This window comes from Cyprinus carpio, chromosome B13 (assembly GCF_018340385.1).
Source record: "Cyprinus carpio isolate SPL01 chromosome B13, ASM1834038v1, whole genome shotgun sequence".
Classification (NCBI taxonomy): Eukaryota; Metazoa; Chordata; class Actinopteri; order Cypriniformes; family Cyprinidae; genus Cyprinus; species Cyprinus carpio.
In genome coordinates, this window is record NC_056609.1 from 15,697,614 (window position 1) to 15,720,138 (window position 22,525).

The window sequence follows — 22,525 nt, forward strand, 5'->3', positions numbered from 1 at the left end:
TTTCATTTACATTTTATTAATTTTAGACCATTTAAAAAGGCAATACAAAGTCTGTTTTTTTAAAAGGGTGTTTCATATGAAATGCTAATATGATGAAAATAAACATTTGCTCCCAAATACATGCCCTAACATTTGTATTTATTATTAATTACTTGCATTTATTAAGAAATTAAACACTGACCAGTAAGGACAAGAACACATTTAAAAATGAAGGAAGCTTTGGGTTATCACTGAAAACGGTTCCAAGGAGCAGCTAAACCAACATTTTGGTAACAGATATAAAAAAGCCTGAGACTGATCCTGCATCCCTTTCCCACTTGACCATGATTGTGTCAAAATGGGTGGGGAAAAAGTAACCATCTAGAAATTCTAGAAACTGGTTTTGAAACAACAGTGTGCGGCTGTGACTCTAAGGCTTTATGTGTTTCCAATATGCAGCAACCTCAATAACACATGACCTGAAGAAAACATTACAAAATAGCTGTAAAATCGATCAGTGGTTCCTTTTGAGACATTCCCGCTATGCTCTGAAACATGGCAAGGAGAGTCTATTAAAGAGACTTTGACATTAAAGCTTTTCTAAAAGCCATGGATATTTGAAAGATGATAAACTAGAAAAGACCAGAGGATTCGAAAGATGCATATTGGCAAACACATGCATAAATGATATGACATATATATTTGGATGTATAAAATGTAAACGTGAGAAGCTGAGGGGTTAAGTAATATACCTCAGGTCTGCGCAGATAAACAGACTCCGCTATAGAGTCAGGTGAATAATACAACCGTCTATGTGAAGGTAAGACCAGCCTCATGGTACACCTTGAAGACTTTCTCAATGGCGTTGACGTAGGCCGCTGTCCTCAGGTCTAGCCCAAGGTTATACCTGTTGGCTGTGCGCATGATTTGCTAAAAGAGGAGAGATGAATTAAGTGAACAAATGAAGCCTTCCTGAAACAGAGGCTCTTCAGACACCTCCTGAGACAGCATTTTAATCCATCAAACTCATACTTCTTAAAATTAATATTACTGTAAAATGAATCATAATTATCCTGCCTCCAAAAATACCTAATTTTGGTCAAAATCTAGCGCAGCATTGCATGTGTCCTTTGCGGGGAAGCCTATATAGGCAATATACACTAAGATGAGCTCATTGAGAAAAATATTTCAAGATGTATATTGAAAAGCTTACTTTGTTTAATAGCAAAAAAAATCTTGATAAAGATAGCTTAATTAAATGGTGTAATAGACAATTTGACACAACATACTGCACTGAGCAGACCCTCTAGCTAAAAGTTTCAATGATCCACATATCTTTGGGTGTTAAATTATTAAGAATCCATTAAAAAGGCTGGATCTCATTTCCAATTCAGAAACAAATAACTGACAACAACAACACCACATGAACAAAAATGCTGTTCTCCGGTTACCACATCCCAGTTTCACACAAAAGCTGTAGCTGGGTGTGTAACAAGTAAGAGTATCTGTTTGTTTGCATGTTTAGAAGGGCACTGATGCAGTGTGACATTAAATGTTGATGCCATCTAACACAACTGTAAGCAGGGACAGTAACTAATAATTAATCGGCTACTGATTCATTGTCATTAATCATAATCTGTATGTCTACCGGGGTCTGACATCATTACTAAGACTGGTGTAGCAGAATGCTTTTAAAAAAAAAATTATATTTGAGAATAATTACTACTACAAATAATAATAATACTAATAATAATAATTGACTATGCTAATACAGTAACTAAAAACTAAAAATATAAAACAATACATGTTATTATATATTAAAAATATATTTTCAATATATATATATATATATATATATATATATATATATATACAGCAGCATATATAAATATAGGCATAATATATGTGTATATAATTATATAAATACATGTAAAAGATTATTATATACAGTATTTACAGTATATTTCTACTTACTCTGGCTGATCGCTCCATTGTGTAAGCCAATCCAGAATGCACAATGTCCTTTTCAGAAGCTCCCTACCAGATGAGCAAAACAAGCATATAAAGCTCCAGCAGTCTAATTTAAAACTATTTTTAAAAATGCTAATTATATGTGCCAAGAGCTTCTGCGTTCATACTCACAGCAACCCTCTCTTGAAATTCAGATGTGGGAACAATAGGTATGGCTCCACCATGTTTCCCAAACTTCCTTTCCAGACTCTCCTGGACAGACACTGCCAAACACCACAGTAGACACCCATTAGCAATGAGCAAACTGACACATGGATTTAAGATAGTAATGGTCAAATGTTAATCTTTAGTTAAATATTTTATAAATGGTGCAACAAAGTATGGTACGGTTTTAGTGTACGAATATGCTAAAATGAACATTACACCATGCAACAGCTTTTTCACATGGGTTTGCTCCTCTTTCTGTCTGTCTGTCTGTTTTCACCATGTGATTATCAGTGAAGTGAGGTCATTGTAGGCCAGTCGGATGAAAGGCAGGACAGAGCACGCATTTGTGTTCTTGTGTATACATGCAAGCAGAAGGGGACACCAATTCCACTATATTTGCTTGTGGGAGCAGAATAAACAAAGTGAACAAAAACACCACATGACCTATTCTAGCCCGCCTGAACACCAACATAATCTAGAGCAATTAGAAAATGGAATACAAGCGCTTCCAGAGAGCTAAATCAGCAGAACAACAAGACTGGGAATTGATTTGCAAACAATCACACCATTGGTAGGGAGATTTCTATCAGCGAACCCTTCAGTATGTTTTATGGAAGACAAATTTTTGACTTACTAAGGAGATGGTAATTTGAGTCCCTTTCGTATTTGAAGGTCAGTCTGCCGTAACTGACGTGGTTTAGGTTCTTCAGCCACTCAAAGTAGGAGACTGTCACACCTCCAGCATTGAGGTACATGTCCTATATATGCATAATTATTTATTTATTGTTAGTATCCTATTGGCATCAAAGGCTATTTTCAAGACAAGATTGTTTAAAAAAAGAGGGGGGGGGGGGTTCAAATTTCATTACAATAATACAATAAACCTATATAAAAATCTCCTGTAAATAAAATCAAAATAAAGGTAAAAAGATTAAATGAGATCAAATCACCTGAACATGCATATAAAAAACAACAAGGGTGGTAAATTTTGATTTAATATTAAAATAACATTTAGGATCGGAAAACGTACAGGGATCACCATGATATTCCTCTCTAGGAATATCTTGTCAGCTTCAGGGGTGGTGGGACCGTTAGCTCCTTCAGCAATGATCTGTGAAAATAAAATAAAATAAAATAAAATATAATATTACTCATTTTTCTTTTATATTCTCATTGCAGCTTCTCTGGAGTGGCATAATACAATTAATAACTCATCTACATTAGGATGACTATTGTTATGGTTGACTCTGTTGACCTCTAACCTTGGCCTTGATGTTGTTGGCATTTTTCTTTGTAAGTTGTTTTTCACTTGCAGCAGGGATCAGGATATCACACTCAGCTTCCAAGATGCTGCCTTCATAGGGGCTGGCATCGGGAAAGCCAACAATAGTGCCATTGGCCTAGAAAATGTGAGCATTTGAGGTATTTATTTATACATTTGGATTACAGAGTTGCATGTACTGTATGTAGTACTGCTAATTGGCCACAGGGTGGGTGCCTTATAGTGAATAGTCTTCCACTGCACTGACGCTTCAGCAGGAATGTCACTCTGAAGGAAAGGAGCGATTGATACTCACCAGCTTATAGTCTTCTAGCTCTTTGGGATCAATGCCTTTAGGGTTCCAGATGCTTCCATCCAGCTCGCCGACACCCACACACTTTGCTCCATTACGATGCAGATAACGCATGGAGTGCAGGCCCACATTACCAAAACCCTACCACAAAAATCAGGAGAATACATTAAATATTTTTTATACTGACAGCGGAGCTGATGGATTTAGTGCATGAACATTGCTAAACATCTAAACACACTGCAATCCAAAGTCAGCATTTGTGTTAAAATTTAAATATCTAAACATCACTAAAACAAAACACACTTCAGAAGTTCAAGTTAAAGACTGAAGAATTTTTTCAGAGAACACAGCTTGAATTAACATATTTTCTTACCCTTCTGACAAATAGTCTAATCATAATCTAACTATATTTTTAGATTTATGCTTTAAACGGGGATGAATACCAATGGTACAAAATCTTAATTCAAGATATATTCAGTATAAAAAGATACATTTAGTATCTTAAGGTATTTTATCCTAAGGTATCTTAAGGTATTTTACCTAACCCTAAGTGAATTTATTTGGTTTGAATTGTCAATTCATTAGTCATGAATTAACTAAAATAAAAAAAATAAAAAACCTTCTTCTTGTATTTAGCACCAGATGAATGTTTATGCTGCAAAAAGCACAATATTAGTTCTTGGCATTGTCTTTGAAGAAAAAAGGCACAATATTTCATTATTATTTCATTAACCCTTGTGCGTCAATTAAAAAAAGTTACACATAGGTCCATAGTGGACAAAAATGTCCATGTCAAAAAAATGTCATAAAAATTTTAAGCTTGGCAGCACAGATATAAGCTTTCTAGATTTTAATTTTAAAGAAGACTCATGGCAGATTATTACCAAAGTAAAGAAAACTTTAAAAAGTGAAACTAAAAAAAAAAAAAGTTATAGAGGTTTAAGTTTATGAAAATGATTTATGACCAATATTTTATATAAAATATATATTGTATGAAACATGGTGAACTCTATACCTGCTAGAAAATCAAAGCCATAAATTTGAGGTTGATATCTCCAAAAATTTGCTTTCAGTAAGATTTTGTTTGGGCGCAGTACCAAATTTTCCCCATTAGATGCCAGCAAAACTCTGCTGATGCACACAGTGGTTGGATTTGTGATTTGCAGTAGTTTTTGTCTCTCAAATTTTACAAGAACACACACATTTTTTTTATGACACACCATACAAAACTTTTATTTTTTACCATACCAACACACCCACACAATTATAACCAATTGGCTCTATAATATGCAGAAGCAGAAAACGGGAATAAAGCGACTATTTGCTTTATAGGCCAAACCTAAAAAAATGGCACCATCTGGTAAGAAAATATAGTAAACAATTCAATTTTAAAGCCTTGCAAACAGAATGAAAGTCTATTGACAAAAATTGCATCATTTTACAGTTAAATGGCACTGCGATTAAAAATAGCAGTTTTAATGGGTTTCAATGGGGACATTTTTGTCCTTAAGGTCCTGAGAGGAAAAATTTTGTGTACCAAGTGCAAAAAAGATTAATTAAAGGAAATGGAAGCAAAATAGTAAAAATTCTTCACCCTGTCTCAATTACTTCTAAATTATGTTTAAATTTACAGTTTATTTTTATTTCTCTGACATTACAATGAAGTGTTGCAACATTAACTTTACTACGTGTTTTTAATCATTGTCGGAAGTGTAACATCTGAAGGTCTTGCACCCTTTTAAGCATTCTAAATAAATATTGATTGGGTATCTAAAAGCACATTCTGAATATTTAAAGTCCTTAGATAAGCAAAGTCAGAATGGTCCATGTCAGCGTACACTAACTGCTGGAACGGAGTCATGAGATAATGGACAACGTGCATGTAAGTTCCACCATGAAAGAAAACTGAAAATACAGTAGTACTTTTAGATCAATTTCATAAAACTCAAGTGTGGTTCAAGTTTTACTGGCTTGCACAAACCTGAACGACAAATGTCTTGTCTCCAAACCCCGGGGACAGGCCCAGCTGACTCATGTAAGCAGCCTCATTTACAAAGTTTTCAATGCCATGGAAGACACCACGGCCAGTGGCAGATATACGCCCGTGGATACCACCCTGGCTGATGGGCTTACCGGTAACACAGGCATGAGCATTGATATCCTGATAAAGAAGAATGATATTTTAGAATTATAATTTCCAAGCATTAGAAAAATGTTGTTTGCATTCAAACAGATTAACCTCAACTCTAATAATCAGGCACAAAGCTATGAGGTCTGTGTTATGACTATTATTCAGTATAAGGTCCTGTTGATGTTACAGCATATATCTCATGTCCTTTCATTTATCTCCCTACAGCACAGCTCACAAATAGGACAGAACATCACAACTACCTAGACAAAGCAAATGACAAATGCTTTGTTCTCTTGGTCCTATAAACACCATGCTCTTTGTCAGGGACAGTAAAGGCTCTTTATCTATGTGTATCTTTTATACAATATGTGTAAAAGCATAAGAAATCCCTGCACCATTTCAAGGTAATGTATGCATCAAATTTTCTGTATGTGCTGTATTTATCTACAATATTATGCTATGAAATGGGGGAAACTAGATCTGAAGTGTTTGCAAGGCAGCAAAAGAGAGAGTATATTATGTATACAAAACCAGAGTAAGTATGTCTTGTTTACAGTCAGCTAGACAGAGGCATCAACATGTAAGACAGCCAGGTATAAATAGATACATGGAAATGCATGGAAGACTAAACAAATCACCATTTAAGAAAAAGGACGACTGCAAATATTACAACAACATCGTTGCTGCTAGATGCATTTTGAATGCTTAAAAAAGATAAAACTACTATAGTGGAAATTACATACAAAACAGTATTATACTTTATATGTTAAGTGGTTTGGGTTAAATTGATTTCAAACTATATGAAAACTTGGTCAGGTTCCTCAACTTACATGATGGCCCATTGTGTTAGCATATGTGTCAGCAATCCAGGACATTTCCCTTTCTCCTGTGCTCATGTCCGGGGCTGGGACGTCAATGCCAGGCCCTGACAAAGGAAACAGAAATGAGTGCGCTACTGATCCGCCCTTCCCATGGCCATGGCTCAGATAGTTAACTTAAATATCTGGACACAATTAATGGCAATCATAAAATACATACTTTACATACAGTACAATGTATTATGTGATAATTGTCACATTGTGGCAACTGTGTCACTGCACAATTTTTTGAGAGAAGCTACAGTACAGTGTGGGAATCCTGCACAGACTCAAAAACACCAATTACATAAGGAAAGTTGGCTCTATTACAAGCTCTTTGCAGACTATTGTAATATGAATACAGCTTATCTAGGGCTACAGGTTAAATAACTTGTAATGTAGAAGTGGTGTCAATAGCAGCCTGATTGTTAATCTTAACTGTGCCGTCTGATGATAAGTTTTACATTACAATTGTTAATGAGTGGTATTGTGCCGCAGTTTGATCTGACATAGAATTCCCATTTCATTCTTGTCTGAATAGTAAAATATGCTAAACTGATGTCATTTGGGTTCAACAAATATTAATTCTGCTGAGCTTTTGCTGAACTCGGGAAAAGATTCAGTTTGTGCCTGCTCATATCTCACCAATGAAGCCCTTTTTAGCTAACTCAATAGTAAACCTTCTTGTGATCTTCTCCAGCTCTGTGTCCTGTGTAAGGAAAACAAAAAATGGTGGGACATCAGTGACTACAATGCGATTAACAATATGAAAGTATACATTAAGAAAGCAACGCTTGAGCATTCGTTGTTCCAGCTGTAGACGGGGAGTCTGTCATCAGAACACTAAACTCAAAATTGCATGCTTAATTCACCAATGATTAATTACAAACAAACAAAGGACAGTCATAGGATTTTACTTTGCATGTCAAGAAATAAACACCATTCAGAATCTGGTTGGTTTCAGAGTTTCTGAACATCTGTCCAATAATAGCAATCTTACTGTTTGTTTTTTTTTCTAGAACAATGTCATAAAATCATCTAAAGAGGATGGACTCTAGAAAATGCAAACACATATCTAGACATTCATTTGCAGGAGCATTTATTATTACAGTCAAAATATCTGAAGTTAATGTCTCTTACCATCTTCCAAAATTATATTTAGTCAAAGAATCTGAAGAAAACACTCACAGAGTAATTCTTTGGGTTAATTTTCACCCCTGCTTTAGCTCCTCCAAAAGGCACATCTGTGGAGAACACAGTTCATGCAAATGATTAAACGTTCACGCTAACAACCACAACCAAACAAATGTACACATACAGTAAGCAAACTCAAGCAAGAACATACCTACAACTGCACATTTGTATGTCATTAGTGACGCAAGGGCTTTCACCTCATCCACTGACACCTCTGTGCTGTAACGGATACCTGGAGAAACAGAAGCAGTGTCCTCATCCATCAGACTGTACGTCTATGCAAATATGTCTGTAGATCACTCAAGTCATTAAACAAGCATCAAAATAAATCACATGCATTATAACCTTTGTTTTATGATGCTAAGACAGGATATTCTCTATCGATTAAAGCTTACAACACTTTGACAAGCTTTTTTATATTACTTGAGTTCTTATATAATTCAAGACATTTAGGGTGTTTTAAAGCTCTTGGGAAAAAAGAATATATAACAGAATGAAAGCTGTCAAGTATTTGTACACTGCAAAGCTGGGCCTTGTTTGTAAGCATTGATGAACCGGGCAATGTGCTGTTAAGAGTAGGAGGTCTGGAAAATTCAAATGCTCTAACAGCCTTGGGAAAAAATATAGGTCTACAGTTCTTAGAGGGGAAATTTTGTGTGGCAGGACAGGCAGTAAACCAACCACCGTGATGACTCACTCTCTCCTAGACAGGGCCCAAACTGGGTGTGGTTAAATTCAGTGTGATTACCCCAAACTAAACATCTGTTTTCAATCGGCCTCAAAAGCGCTTTTTGAACAGCAATGGCAAAGTCTTGAATTCATGGACGATGAGCTAGTAATTCATTTCAAATTACTACTAATCACAAATAATTTTATTACTGCAGATTTAAAAGGATAGTTCATACAAAAATTACCCATTCTCAACAGTTGACGTTAGGCATTCACTTCCATAGTATGGAAAAAGTACTATGGAATCCAATGGCTTGCCACAACTGTTTGGTTACTAACAGTCTCCAAAATATCTTCTTTTGACTGCTCTTGACTGAGTCAGGGTTTTTTATTCTTCTTCTCCATTTCTGTCAACAATGGAGTTTTGGTTCCCTGCCACTGTTGCATTTGGCTTGCTTAGCTGGGACACTATATTGTCGACTTGATTGCACAGATACTATCTGAACTGAACTGAGCTGGACGATGACATCACTGAATCAATGACGAACTGACTTTAACTTGAAAATTGAGTTTTTACTATCATCCTCTTGCATTATGGACACACTATTGTCCCGTTTAAAGCTGCTTTGTATTGTATAAAGTACTATATAAATAAAGGTGACTTGACTTCTGCTCAACAGAAGAAAGAAACTATACAGGTTTGGAACAGCTTGAGGGTGAGTAAACTATAACATTTTGGGGTGAACTATCCCTATAAAAAAGAAGTATTAATAAGTCATTAGCTCTTCTGTATGCATATTGTGGAATTAGCATGTTTACTGCACATATTCAGGAAGTCCAAAGTCTGAATTCTTTTACTTATTATACTGCATGCATGTTTTGCTGAATCTTCACTTATTGCATGTTTAAGCAAATAACAGAATAGGATTGCAGGTCATATTATTCTTTATCTAGTTTCCTTATATCCACATAAAAGGAAATATAATTAAAAAAAAAACAGTATAGCATAAATTACAGCCACAAACTTTTTATTTCTAAAAAAAAAACAAAACAAATAAAAAATAAAGCCAACTGTGAGCTCCTCCCCCATGTAAACTGATTACGAGGTCTCTTTTACATTAGCTTAATAAGAGACTTCCCAGCATACAAGGTGCAAAAACATGTTATCTTGTTATCCGGACAGTTACTAGACCTCAAGGTAAAATCAGTGACTAAGCTAATGTACAAACTTAACAGTTTAAAGTCTAGCCATCAATTCAGTGACTGTCTCACTGAAAGCTCCTCTTAAATCTACTCAATAGAAGATCAAGCAGGGTACAGTATAAAATCTCTTCCAAAACTTTATTGATCAGTTTATCCTAACTCATCTGCAATTTAAACCACTTAAAATGGTGGTTAAAGTAAATGAGATGCAAGTTATTTTATTTGGTCATTCTACAGTTGAAAGTAAAGATCTTAGTTTTAAAAAGGGGGAAATAGTCTGAAAAAACTGACTGGATGGGGCTTCTATCGGAGGAAACTGCAGAGGGGGCTTCCAGCTCCCGCACTGCACAGTCAGTCCTGACGAAGCAAAATCTAATGGCCTGAAAAACAACTGCAGAATAGGTCATGCTTGATAGAAACAGCTCTTACACAAGCACATTCCAGTGGTAATAAAGGAGTTCACAGCTTCCAAAAAGTACACAAATATTTCTGTAAAGGTAAAACTGTAATTTATATGATGGGTGTGGACTAAGATACAAAAAGAAAACAGATCTACCTACTAAAATAAACATATGAACAGGACAGGCAGCATTCCTGCTGAAATAATGATCAAATATAAACCTAAAATGGTGAAGCAATGCAGGATGTGTTTTTAATTATAAGCCTTTCCTCTCTCCTACATATTATACAATATTAAATGCAATGCATATTGTGTATGGAATGTTTAGATGGTTTTATGATGATGGAAAACCCATTTCAAGCTGTAATTTGTAATATGCATATGGATTCTAGCTAGTCTATGATGCTAACATATTGTACCAAAAAAAAAAAAACAGAAACCAACTGGTCTTCAAACCAGCTTAAACTTGTCAAACTATGTGACCATCTCACCTAATGTACACATTAGTCCAGCTAAATAAACGAAACCAGTTTATTCCGATATAACACCTATTTGTTAAACGCTTTATTACCAGCTACAGTACACTGCATATGGATTTTATTATTGTGCAGCTTGAAACGCTTGCACGCAAACAGTCGCGGAGTGTCGCTGCTGCGCAACCGCGACGCACGATATTTTCCAAGTTCATGGCACGCAAGGCCTATTTATCACGCTCTGTCAAAATACGAAGCTAATGCCTGTAAATTAATGTGTTGGACACACGCAGAATCACGCCATCACAATGCAAAACATCTGAAGATGCTTCGACAGGTAAGTGCTATGTGTCTCAGTTTGCATGTTTTCTCTCGAGAGCGGGTCTGCTTCCTTATTAACTCCGGTGTAAATAACGCATGAACTTACCTCCTTTACACGGAGTCCTGTGCTGGCTGTGTTGAGCTCGGTAGCCCTCGATCATCTCCCACTCCCCGTTGTCTCTCTTGATGGGGAACGACACGGACAGGACGTGGTTGCACGGCTTGATGATCTTGAGGATCCCCCGCACTCGGTGCCGCTTCTGCTCGGGCGTTTCTCTCGTCTTGAGATCATGCACGAGTTTGTCCTCCACGATAGAAGCTCCGCGGTCGAAGAAACCCTCGACCATCCTAAAGAAGTTAGGGTCATCGTCTTTCTCTCCCACGGCTTCGCTGTAACGGCGGACTCGCAGGAGTGTCGCGGAAGCAGGCAAAGCGGAGTCGACGCATCCCGAGGCCAGTGCGCTGCTAGCGGCTGCGCGCGAGACGAGCTCCCCCAGATACCTATACATGATTGTGAATTAAAACACTAACTAACAGTATCTACAAAGAGAACAAACTAAGACAGTGTCAAAGGAAAGGGTGGGACGGGTGAATAAACGGACACCAGGGCTCCTCCTTTTTCTTCTGCACTCAATAAAGTGTCAGCTTGAGTGCTGTTTGTGAGTTGTTTAAATCGGCAGGGAGGCGTGCCGTGGCCCGTGGGTCTCCACCTCAAGCTGGGAGGCGCACAAAGAGCAGGAACCCATAAGCAAACACTGCGCTTTGAACTTATGCAAAAAGTATTGAAACAATATGTACAAGTATAAAGTTGCTGCTGACGATGAAATAAATGTGTTGGCTAAACTTAATGCCTGTTTAAAATGTTTTTCATTTTGGGGGGAAATGTTCTTTGAGGTACTGTACTGTAAATGTTATGGTATTTTACTACAGACTAGAACAGAGGGGGATTAAGAAATAGTGTAACATATTTCTTTTTTTTTTTTTTTTTTTTTAGCAAGGAATGCCACCTGAAAAAAGGCTTTCAAAACAGACTGATGCCTTTAAATAACATATCCTACTTTTTGAAAGTATTGTTGTCTAAATGTGCTGTTATAGAGAATTTGCTTTTTGAGCCATGATTCCCCCTGGAATATTCTCTGTGTTTTAGCATTGCTAAGATTTAGGGAGTAAAAAAAAAAAAAAGACCAAGGGAGTAAAATAAGGTTTGTGCTCAGGGACAGACTGGGAGTAAAAAACAGCCCTGGATTTTCTCTTAAATAGGCCCACCACAACTACAAACAGTCACTACTATCTCACAACAGAGGACTGAAATAAATGTATTATTGTATGAAGTAAAATACTTTAAATCTACATAAAATTAGCAGAATGCAAAATGTATATGCTTAATGTTATGTTAAGAGACTTTCAAGTTACAGTCATATTTTGAGCGTGAATTTTTAAGTTGCTATATAAGGACTACAACAGTTTTCCAATACGTCATAACTCTACTTTGGTAATTGTAGTGCTTATCTAGTAACTTGTTAGAAGCCAAACAAACACACAGCAGATTCATTCATACTCAGTGCATATAAACAGTATTTAAATATACAGGAGTTATTTCTGTGATAAAGGGCAGGAGGTTATTCTGTTTTCGCTTATCCAGGATGTGATTTTCTTGCGCAGCGCAGCTGAGGTCATGTGAGGTCAGCAGAGGCCCTGTTGACTGTGATTAGTTAGTGTCAGGGTTATTGGCCTTTTCCAGTCCATGATGGAGTAGCTTCATATCTTCAGTCTCATAAATCAGTTATAGTGTCTGCTTCCTACCTGAAACCATACAGAAAAAATTACTAAATGAAGCAAGTAAATTTTAGTTAAATACTACTAAAAATTAATTTATTAATTTATTAAATTATTCCCCTTTTTGTGGACTCAAATTAATAATTATTTTTAACTAGAATGTTTAAAGCAATCATTTTCCTCAAATGGTTTGTGTTACCTTAACTGGTTGGGTCTTTCAGTGTAGTATTAGCAGTTGTTCAGTGTAGTAGGTTCAGTAAATCCAGATGTACTGCTTTATTTCACCTGCGGCTACAGTGACATGAGGAGTTAAGTCATATCTTCTTTGTAACTGCTGTAATTTGTTCCTTCCTGAAACACATCATGCCCTGGAGATCAACTCTTGCAGGGCTACTTTGATTGTTTCCAGGGAAGAGCTTGTTTTTTGCAGTCTCCCAAGATATGTCTCAATGTGTACATGCTCCATTGCCTCAGAGGAACATGTGGACAGCAGCAATGGATTACTTTTTTTCATATATAGTAAAAGTGTCCATGATTAAGACAAGGAAATTGTTTAAAACACATGTGCCAAGTTTTCAAATGTTTGTATTCATGTTTGTTTCACATGGTTTCCTTATACCTTGAATGCACGTGAGAATCAGCTAACACAAGAAAATCTGTTTGTTTTCAGTCTTTTTTCTTCTTCTCAGTCTACAAATTCTGCCTGCAATAAATCACACTGGTTTGAAAGAAGCCTGTAGTGCTCTGTTATTGGCTCATGTGGTGCCTACACCCATCACCTGATTGGTGAAATTCTGGAGAGTCACTCATTAAGTGCTGTTTTTTGTTCTTTTTCGAAGTGAAAACAATTGATCTGAGGAATGCACACTTGCACAGACACATTAAAAAGCTCTGTTATTTCCACCAGCTGTGGAGGTTTTTAATAGATTCATGCTTTTCTTCCTCAATGAACTTGCTTGGAATTTTCCTTTACTGTAATTTAGCATTTTCAGCTGTGTGGCTTTTAATAATATTTAAAGGGATAGCCAGTGTGATTTCATTATTTATATATTCTGATAATATTATTAGCATTTTTGAATTAGCTTTTATTTATATACATTCAGTTTTCATTTTACTTTTTGTTTACATTAGTAATTTTGTTATGTGCTTTATTTTTATTTTTTAATTTAATATTTTTTTTATATTTCTATTTAGCTGTATTTTTATTTCAGTTTGAGTAGTTTTAGTACTTCAGCCTAAACTTTTTTTTTTACTTTTTAAACTAATATTTATATTTTATTTCAGCTTTATTTAAATTAATTAAAATTATTTTTTAATAGTTTAAGTTTTAGTTAACAATATAACAACACTGGGGATAATTTGCCCAGTACTGAAAATTCTGTCATCATTTATTCCCACTCATGTCATTCCAAACCTGAATGAATTTTTAATTTGTGGAACACAAAAGAAGATTTTTTTAAAAAAAAGTTTCTCCGTGTCCCCTTGTGTAGTGAAAGTCAGTTGGATCCAATGTTGTTTTGGACATCATTGAATTTCTTGCATGGACAAATACATTTGAAACATTCTTCAAAATGTTGTCTTATGTCTTTGCAGAAGAAAATTATGAGAGTGTGTAAATAATGACAGAATTTTAATTTGTGGCTGAACTATGCCTTTAAAGGATTAGTTCACTTCAGAACAAAAATTTCCTGATAATTCACTCACCCCCATGTCATCCAAGATGTTCATGTCTTTCATTCTTCAGTCGCAAAGAAATTAAAGTTTTTGAATAAAACAATCCAGGATTTTTCTCCATATAATGGATTTCTATTATATGGATTTCTAACGGTTTGAACTGCAGTTTCAATGCAGCACACAATCCCAGCTCAGGAATAAGGGTCTTATCTAGCAAAACAAACTGTCATCTTCTTAAAAACTAAAATTCATATACTTTTTAATCACAAATGCTCATCTTGCACTAGCCCATCCTCACACATTACGTAATCATGTTGGAAAGGTCACATGTGACGTGAAGCGGAAGTGCCGAGTCAGTGTTTACAAAGTGACGTGCAAAGAAAGTCAAACGTCCTTTAGAAAAAAAGGTAAAATGATGTTGGATGATTTTGAAATTGGAGAAGAAAATGAGAGTTTTTCACCCTACCCTATCCTTTTGTACTGGAGTACACAGACGAAGAACGAATCGTGCGTTACATTTCCAATGTGACTACATAATGCGTCAAGTTGCGTATGCACATCACGAAGCTAGAGCAAGACGAGCATTTGTGATTAAAAAAGTATATAAATGACAACTGTCTCTCTAGATAAGACCCCTATTCCTCGGCTGGGATCGTGTAGAGCCCTTTGAAGCTTCATTGAAACTGCAGTTTTGAAGTTCAAAACGTTGGGAACCATAGAAGTCCACGCTATGGAGAAAAATCCTGGAATGTTTTTCTCAAAAAACTTAGCAACTGAAGAAAAAAATTTTATTTGCGACTGAAGAAAGAGAGACATGAACATGGTTGACATGGAGATGAGTAAATTATCAGGATTTTTTTTATTCTGAAAGTGCACCAATCCTTTAATAATTTTGTGGACTTTTGTCTATGTTTTAATTAACAGTATGCATTTCAATTTTCTTATAGATTGCCACTTTAATCTATCTGCAAATATAGTAGAAGCCCTGGCAATCTTCTAAGGACAGGAAAATGTCATACAAACCAAAGATTCATGTTTTTTTGGGTGCCCCATGTCCCCAAGCACTCGCTATAGACACACAGGAGAGAGCAGCTCCACCCTGGAAGACAATGGACTTCACTTGGAGTCAAGGCAGATTGATTCCCAAAGACACCATAAGAGAAGCAGAAACCGATGAGTGTGTTACGATGGTTAGTGGTAGAATGCAAACTGCTGTTGAGAGTACAGAGGACAAAACAGAAACATCACAGGATGACGGCACTCCATCAGGCAGCCAGTGCTCTCAATCAAAGGCAGAGTCCGTTGAAGAAGAGGAACTGTGTCCTGTATTAGTGACAGAATACCTAGATAGTTGCTTCTGCTCGCATAGACAAGGCAGAGATGGAAGGCCTGCATCGCCCGTTTCCACAGAGACTGAGTATCTGAGTACATGGACAAAGTCCCAAGCCTTGCTTCTTCGAGGTAGAGTGGCCCAATGTCCAACTTCTGACTTTCCTGATGACTTTCTTCTTGGTTCTCCACACACCCCTCCCAAACAAACGCCCTCATCTTCTATAAGTTCCCCAGAATTGTACAGTCCTGTGGTCAGCCCTGAAGAGAGGGGCTTGGGGGGAACCTTGCAAAGCTCAGGAGAGTGGCATAATGAGAGTCTAAGCCAAAGACAGCAGGAGAGAGGGGTGATTCTGGAAATCACAACTGACGGCATCCTCTGCTCTCAGGGTAATGCTATGGCTGAAAAACCTGTGGATCATGAGGAAGCTGGACTTAATATTGACTCGCCATCTACAATTGCACAGACTTCACCTAGTCCCACTACTTCTAAAAGGATGAAGTTGTCTCAGACTGTAAGTAAAACTAAAGAAACAAATCAGAGCGCAAGAACAACTGCTGCCCCCCTCTGTGGCCCTACAACCCTGCTGGCCAGGTGTAAGACTCATGGTGTACGATACGCCATCTTGGTTGCTGTGGTGCATCCATGCCACTTAAAAGAAGTCAAAGTGAAAACTGGAGCTTCGGCTGGAACCAGTGTATCTTTAGCAACACTGATTGTTACAGACCAATCAGACGTGGAGATGAAGGTGGTGTTATGGAGGACAGCGGCTTTCTGGGCTCTGACAGTTTTTCCAGGAGAAATTCTGCTCATTACAGGTGAAACCACTGAGACCTCCTCATTAGATCTTTGAATTAACTCTTTTTATATTGTATCGTTGCCAAGTATCCAAAAAAGTCTGATTTATGTTTATTCATAAATGTGTATGATGTTAAACACTGTGCAATCTTATTTAATACAGTCTCTTCAAGAATAAATCAGAATTCATGTATATTGACCAATTAAGGTATGATTTAACTTGGTTGTTTACTCATGATCTCGTATAAATATTACAGACAATACAATATATAAAATATACATGTACATTACCTCCCAAAAGTTTGGGGTCAGTAACATCTGTGTTTTGGTTTGTTTTAAGAATTTAAGAATTAAGAATGCATTAAATTAATCAAAAGCGACAGTAAATGTGACATTTATAATGTTACAAAAGATTTCAATTTCAAATTAACTCTGTTCTTTTGAACTTTATTAATCAAGAATACTCAAAAAAAAAGTGTCATGACTTCCACAAAAATATTAAGCAGGCAAATGTTTTCAACATAATTTATAATAAGACATCTTTAATAAGTAGCAAATCTGCATATTGGCATGATTTCTGCAGGATCATGACACTGAAGTCAGGAATAAAGAATTCAAATAAATTACATTTGAATATATATTAAAATAGAATGTTTAACATTGAAAAGCATATGCTGTATATATATTTACATAATATACTCTGAAACTCAGAATTATTTAGACCACATACTCTATTTAAAAATCCTGATTTTAAGGTCATGCAGTATGTTACTTTCAAACAGTAGTGTTCACTGTTTTTGTAGGGATGTATTTTTGAGCAGAATGGGTGTGAACATAAGAAATGTACAGCTAAGCAACAAAATAAGAATATCAGGATGTTACTCTAAAATCATGACCTGTCAGTTCAACAAACAGTGAATCACCAGCTCGTTCAACCTATATATCGAGAACAACCGTGAATCGTCTTAAAATAAAGTGGTCAAAATGGATGTGTGGTTAAAAGAAAACACCTGTGAGATATGCACTTTAATTAAATGTCCTCATGCTTCACTCACGGTTGTCTTACTGTCTTTGCTTTGGCAGATGTAAAAGTGCACATAGACAAGTGGAAGACTGAGACTGTCCTGCAGTCGTCCTTCACCAGTAAGCTGCTAAATTTGGGACAGGTCACAAGGGAACGTATTCCACCTGGTAACAGAAACATAATTACTACTGAGGCTTAACCTAAGTATTTTGCCAAATTAAAGGTATAGATGTAACATTGCAATGTATGTTTACATTTACATTTTGTAAACAGATTATGTTATTTAATGTAACTGTTATGTATTTGACTGTATAGGTTATTCCCTTCTAATGTAATGTTAATCTTGTTTAGCCCCACAGAATTTGAACTGTCATACATTGAGAACGCTGTGCACTCATCTGTGTGAGAAGCGCCCCCTCTTGGTGTCTCTGCCTCCTCAGAAGCCTCAGGATTTGCACTCCATCCCCTTCATCCGCCTTGGAGCTTTACGTCCTGACACATTGGTTCACGCTCTGCTTAGGGTTAAACACTGGAAGTTAATCACAGGTACAGAACTGCATTATAATAAAGTTTCAGATGATATAGCGATGTCATAATTAAAGTAGCACCGTTTTCAATTACCCAGGAGAGCGGTCTAATAGACCACTGCATGACACCATTGACCAATCAGAATCGAGTATTTGGAAGAAGCATTTAATAAATTGGTTTATATGTGCCTTGTACTTCACATTCACTTCAGATACTAAACAATCAAATCTCAAAGGGAATTTTAATTATTTTTTATGTTTTCATATTGATGTTTTGTTTGAGTTTTTTTTTTTGTGTTTTAGTAGTGGTGTTTTGCTTGGTTTGAGGTGTACTAAAAGCCATTTTGAATGTGGAGCAAGGAGATGGTCACCAAGGTGCTGTCATACTTTGGGGAGCTGCTCTCTCTTGGCTGCAGCGTTTGGAGAGGAAAAAAGGTGTTTTTTAATTCAGTGGCTCAACCAGAGGGCCGAGGCCCAGTAGGGGCTTCAGCAACATTACAGAGTGGCCACAGGATGACTTAAATAATGTTTATTTAATATATTATTTGATATTCAAATTAACAAATTGTAATTATAAGTAATATTTTAAATATATAAATATTAATGTTAAAAATTGTTTTGCAAATGCAAAATGCTACTTTTTGAAGAACATAATAGTATTTAACTTCTGTAATCACAAAATGTAATATATAAATACTGGCTTTCAATTTTTGTGTTGAACAACCACTGTAATAAAGCAATGAAGTTTGAGTGTTTTTTGATATTGTACACAATTTGTATTGCTTATGCATGTTACAGATGCTGTGTGGGAGTTCAGGTTTCTGCTAGTCAGACAAGATGTGACTTCAGGTTTGCTAGAGCTGCATTCTACTCCATGGAGCAGCTGTCAGCCTCTCTTTCCTGATGACAATCGATGCAAGGAGTTTTACAACACTGGTCGCTCACAGAGGACTGCTAGCAGCTTCCAGATTGATCTCAGCACACTCCTGTCCCAGAAATACTCAGGTAGAACTTTTTTTTGTTGATGCTAACAATGTATTTGTTTAGTATAATTGATGATGGTTACATTAAGACTCTCTTGTTTACACACTCATTAGGTGATGTGGATCTGAGAGTTAAAATCACAGCGTTCCAGTTCCAGAGCAGTCCATCCCAGGAGGCCTCGCTGTTAATAGATGGCAACACGCCCTTGGAGAAGATCCTGGATGTAGTCTCTGGTGACATCATCTTTGCCGGCTGTGGCCAGTGCTCTGCAGAACTGGAAACAGTTGAGAACAGCATATACAGACCCTGGTACCCATGCCTGCCACACACAGGAGTGCGTCGCTACTATAGGTCTGATCTCTTTCTCTGTCTCATCAAAAGTATGTGTGTGTGTGTGCATATATATATATATATATATATATATATATATATATATATATTTACTCTTTTGGTCAACAAAAGTGCTTTTATTTGATCAAGAATATAGTAAAACATTAATATTGTGAAATATTATTACAATTAATTTTTTTTTTTTTTTCTTTTTCTTTATTTGAAAGGGGACAATGTACATTTATAAACATTAAAACAATGTAAATGTACCCGAGATAGCTCAAAAGTGCTAATTTTCATCGGTAGTCCCCCAGCCAGATTTAAACAAGGCAACCTTTAAAAATAATCACAAGTACAAAATCACAAAAAATAAATAAATAAATAAATAAATTTGCATACAACACATTATGGTTAATAAATACAATTCATATAAAAATGATATAATATTTAAATACACACATAAAAGCATTAGTGCCCACAAGTTTGGCTCTCTACAAGCCATTTTTTTGCATTCTTTTTGAATGAAAAGAATGACAAGGACTCTCTAATGGTTGCCGGCACTGTGTTCCATTGCTGAACTGCTCTTACGGAGAAGACGGCCTGACCAAAAGCTGTTTTTCTCCGGGGTATGATACAGTCTTCCCTCACTGCCCCTCTAGTTACCCTAACCTCACTGGATCTAAAATGTATAAAATCACATAGTGGAGGAGGTGCTAAGCCATATCTAATTTTATAAATTAAACAAATGTTTTTGAATTTAATTAGATTATCCCAGGTAAGTAACTGATATTTCCTCAGAATACTACAGTGGTGGTAGTGGTATGGTTTTTTATCCAGTATTTTTAATGCTTGTTTGTATAATCTTTCTAATGGTTTTATAATTGTAGAGTGAGTATTGGACCAGCTTATTAAACAATATGTTATGTGGGATAAAATCATGGAAAAGAAATATAATTTAGCAGCTTCTGTTGACATGAAATCTCTAATGAATCTGAAATTTGCTAGACTGAACTTAATCCTATTACTAACTTTTTTGATGTGAGTTTTGAAATTGAGATTTGAATCTATATATAATCCTAAATATTTATATTCTGTGACGACCTGTAACCTTTCTCCAGATATAAAAATTTCAGGTTCTATATTTATATTGTTTTTAGAAAAAAACATGGTAACTGTTTTAGATATATTCAATTGCAGACAGGATTGTTCAAGCCAGATTGAAATCGATGACATGGCCTCAGTTAGTTTAGAGGCAACTTCCTCTGCAGATTTTCCATAGGCCAAAATAACTGTGTCGTCTGCATACATCAAAGTGTCACAGTTCTTACACAAAGATGGTAACTCGTTAATGTATAAACTAAAAAGAATTGGACCTAAAATTGAACCCTGTGGAACACCAGTTGATAATAGTAAGGGGGTGGAATTATATTGGTCAATTCTTACACTTTGTGAATGAGATAAAAGATATGAGTTAATAAGACTTATAAATATTGAAGAAGAATTAAATGCATGAAGTTTGTGCAGTAAAACTGAATGGTTAACTGTATCGAATGCTTTACGAAGATCTAAAAATACTCCTCCCACTATCCCTCCTTTGTCTAAATTTGATTTAACCTTTTCCAGAAAATAACACGTTGCTGTCTCTGTAGAATGATAAGCCCTAAATCCAAACTGCATTAAGTGCAAAGGAAAAGAACTGCAATTAAGATGATTGATGATTTGTTTAGCAACCAATTTTTCAAAAACTTTAGATACTGTTGCCAAAATGCTAATCGGTCGGTAATTAGATGTAAGAAGGGAGTTGCCACCTTTAAATATAGGAATGACACTAGCAATTTTCCATGACTCAGGAAATTTCCCTTGATCTAGTGACACATTGATGATATGTGTTAATGGACCCTTAATTGACTGACCTATTTGTTTTAGCATAAGTGTATAAATGATTATTCCAGTCTTCACTCTTCAATGTCACATGATCCTTCAGAAATCATTCCAATATGCTGATTTGTTGCTTATTTATTATCAATTATTATTAGTCCTCAATTATTAATAATGATTCTTATTATCAATAATGAAAACCTTTTGTCCTGTTTTTTTAGGATTCTTTGATTAATGGAAAGTTAAAAAGAAAAGCATTTACTTAAACTAGAAATATTTTGTAACATTATAAATTTCTTTGATCAACTTAATGTACTGTATACTTGTTGAATAAGAAATTTGCCAGGGACAAAGGTCATTTATACAGTTTAGTGGTCATTATATACAAATATCAGAGAAATAAATGGTTATTTATATGTATAAATAAAAGTGATATGATGCAAATAAATATTTAGATTGTTAAAACTGCATAAGTAAAGTGAAACTTTAGTTATCTAGATCTACTTTCTCAATATGACTTGTCTTTGTAGGCCAGTTGTTTTAACTGTGCGAGCTGGAGATGATCAAATCTGTGTGCAAGTTCCTCCTGCTCTGGTGCAGAGGATCCTCCTAAACACTCCCCCAGATAAGCTACATAAGACCATAGGTGAGGTACTTCCTTGTATTTGTATCATGATACTTTTACATGATTTGTTTAAATATTGTTACTTTAAAAGTCATGTTTTGTGTGTGTGTGTGTGTGTGTGTGTGTGTGTGCGCGTGTGTCTTTAGCCCCAGCATCAGAGGTGAGGTTCATTCAGGTAGTAGCTGACAGGATTAGTTCCATATTGACCCCCATGAAGAACACATTTCTCCTGACCGTCCGAAGCCATTTCCAGTGTGATGACAACAGCATTCCTGTCATCCAGAACTTTTTATTATTAGACTTCAGCTCACTAGAGTCCTGAAGAATATTCGTGTATATTTTAAGATGATGTCATGTATTTTTATAGTCTATGATTAAACTGTCTTAAGGTCTTATATCATGTCTAATTTTCACAACGAGTATTTTTGCATCCTGGGTATTCTTTGAAAAATGTATTTTTACTGTTGCTTTGACTATAATTTAAAATGTATTAAATAAAAATTGTAAATTGTAAATAAAAATGTAGTGTCTACCCTCAGTATGGTCCACAGTGGAAAAATAAATAAATATTGAGTGTTGTATTTTCTTATGCAACTTCTA

General features: G+C 35.8%; 2 protein-coding genes across 2 annotated transcripts in view; one reads left to right on the forward strand and one right to left on the reverse strand.

Annotated features, from left to right (window-relative positions):
- On the reverse strand, positions 1-11,659 carry LOC109051632 (glutamate dehydrogenase, mitochondrial-like). Its single transcript, XM_042736835.1, has 13 exons — positions 11,086-11,659; positions 8,065-8,145; positions 7,908-7,963; positions 7,365-7,428; positions 6,693-6,787; positions 5,713-5,892; positions 3,735-3,872; positions 3,420-3,557; positions 3,188-3,268; positions 2,792-2,915; positions 2,122-2,213; positions 1,954-2,016; positions 1-909 (listed from the first exon to the last, which is right to left on the reverse strand). The coding sequence occupies exons 1-13, from the start codon at positions 11,486-11,488 to the stop codon at positions 790-792; spliced, it is 1,635 nt and encodes a 544-aa protein (XP_042592769.1). The 5' UTR covers positions 11,489-11,659; the 3' UTR covers positions 1-789.
- The window catches only part of LOC109047026 (nuclear factor NF-kappa-B p100 subunit-like), a 23,968-nt gene continuing 12,252 nt past the window's right edge, over positions 10,810-22,525 (forward strand). Inside the window, 9 exon segments of the mRNA XM_042736838.1 lie at positions 10,810-10,995; positions 15,377-16,577; positions 17,641-17,748; positions 17,933-18,127; positions 18,412-18,543; positions 18,907-19,113; positions 19,206-19,443; positions 21,831-21,946; positions 22,072-22,100. Coding sequence (XP_042592772.1) covers positions 15,440-16,577; positions 17,641-17,748; positions 17,933-18,127; positions 18,412-18,543; positions 18,907-19,113; positions 19,206-19,443; positions 21,831-21,946; positions 22,072-22,100 — 2,163 coding nt within the window. The 5' untranslated portion in view covers positions 10,810-10,995; positions 15,377-15,439.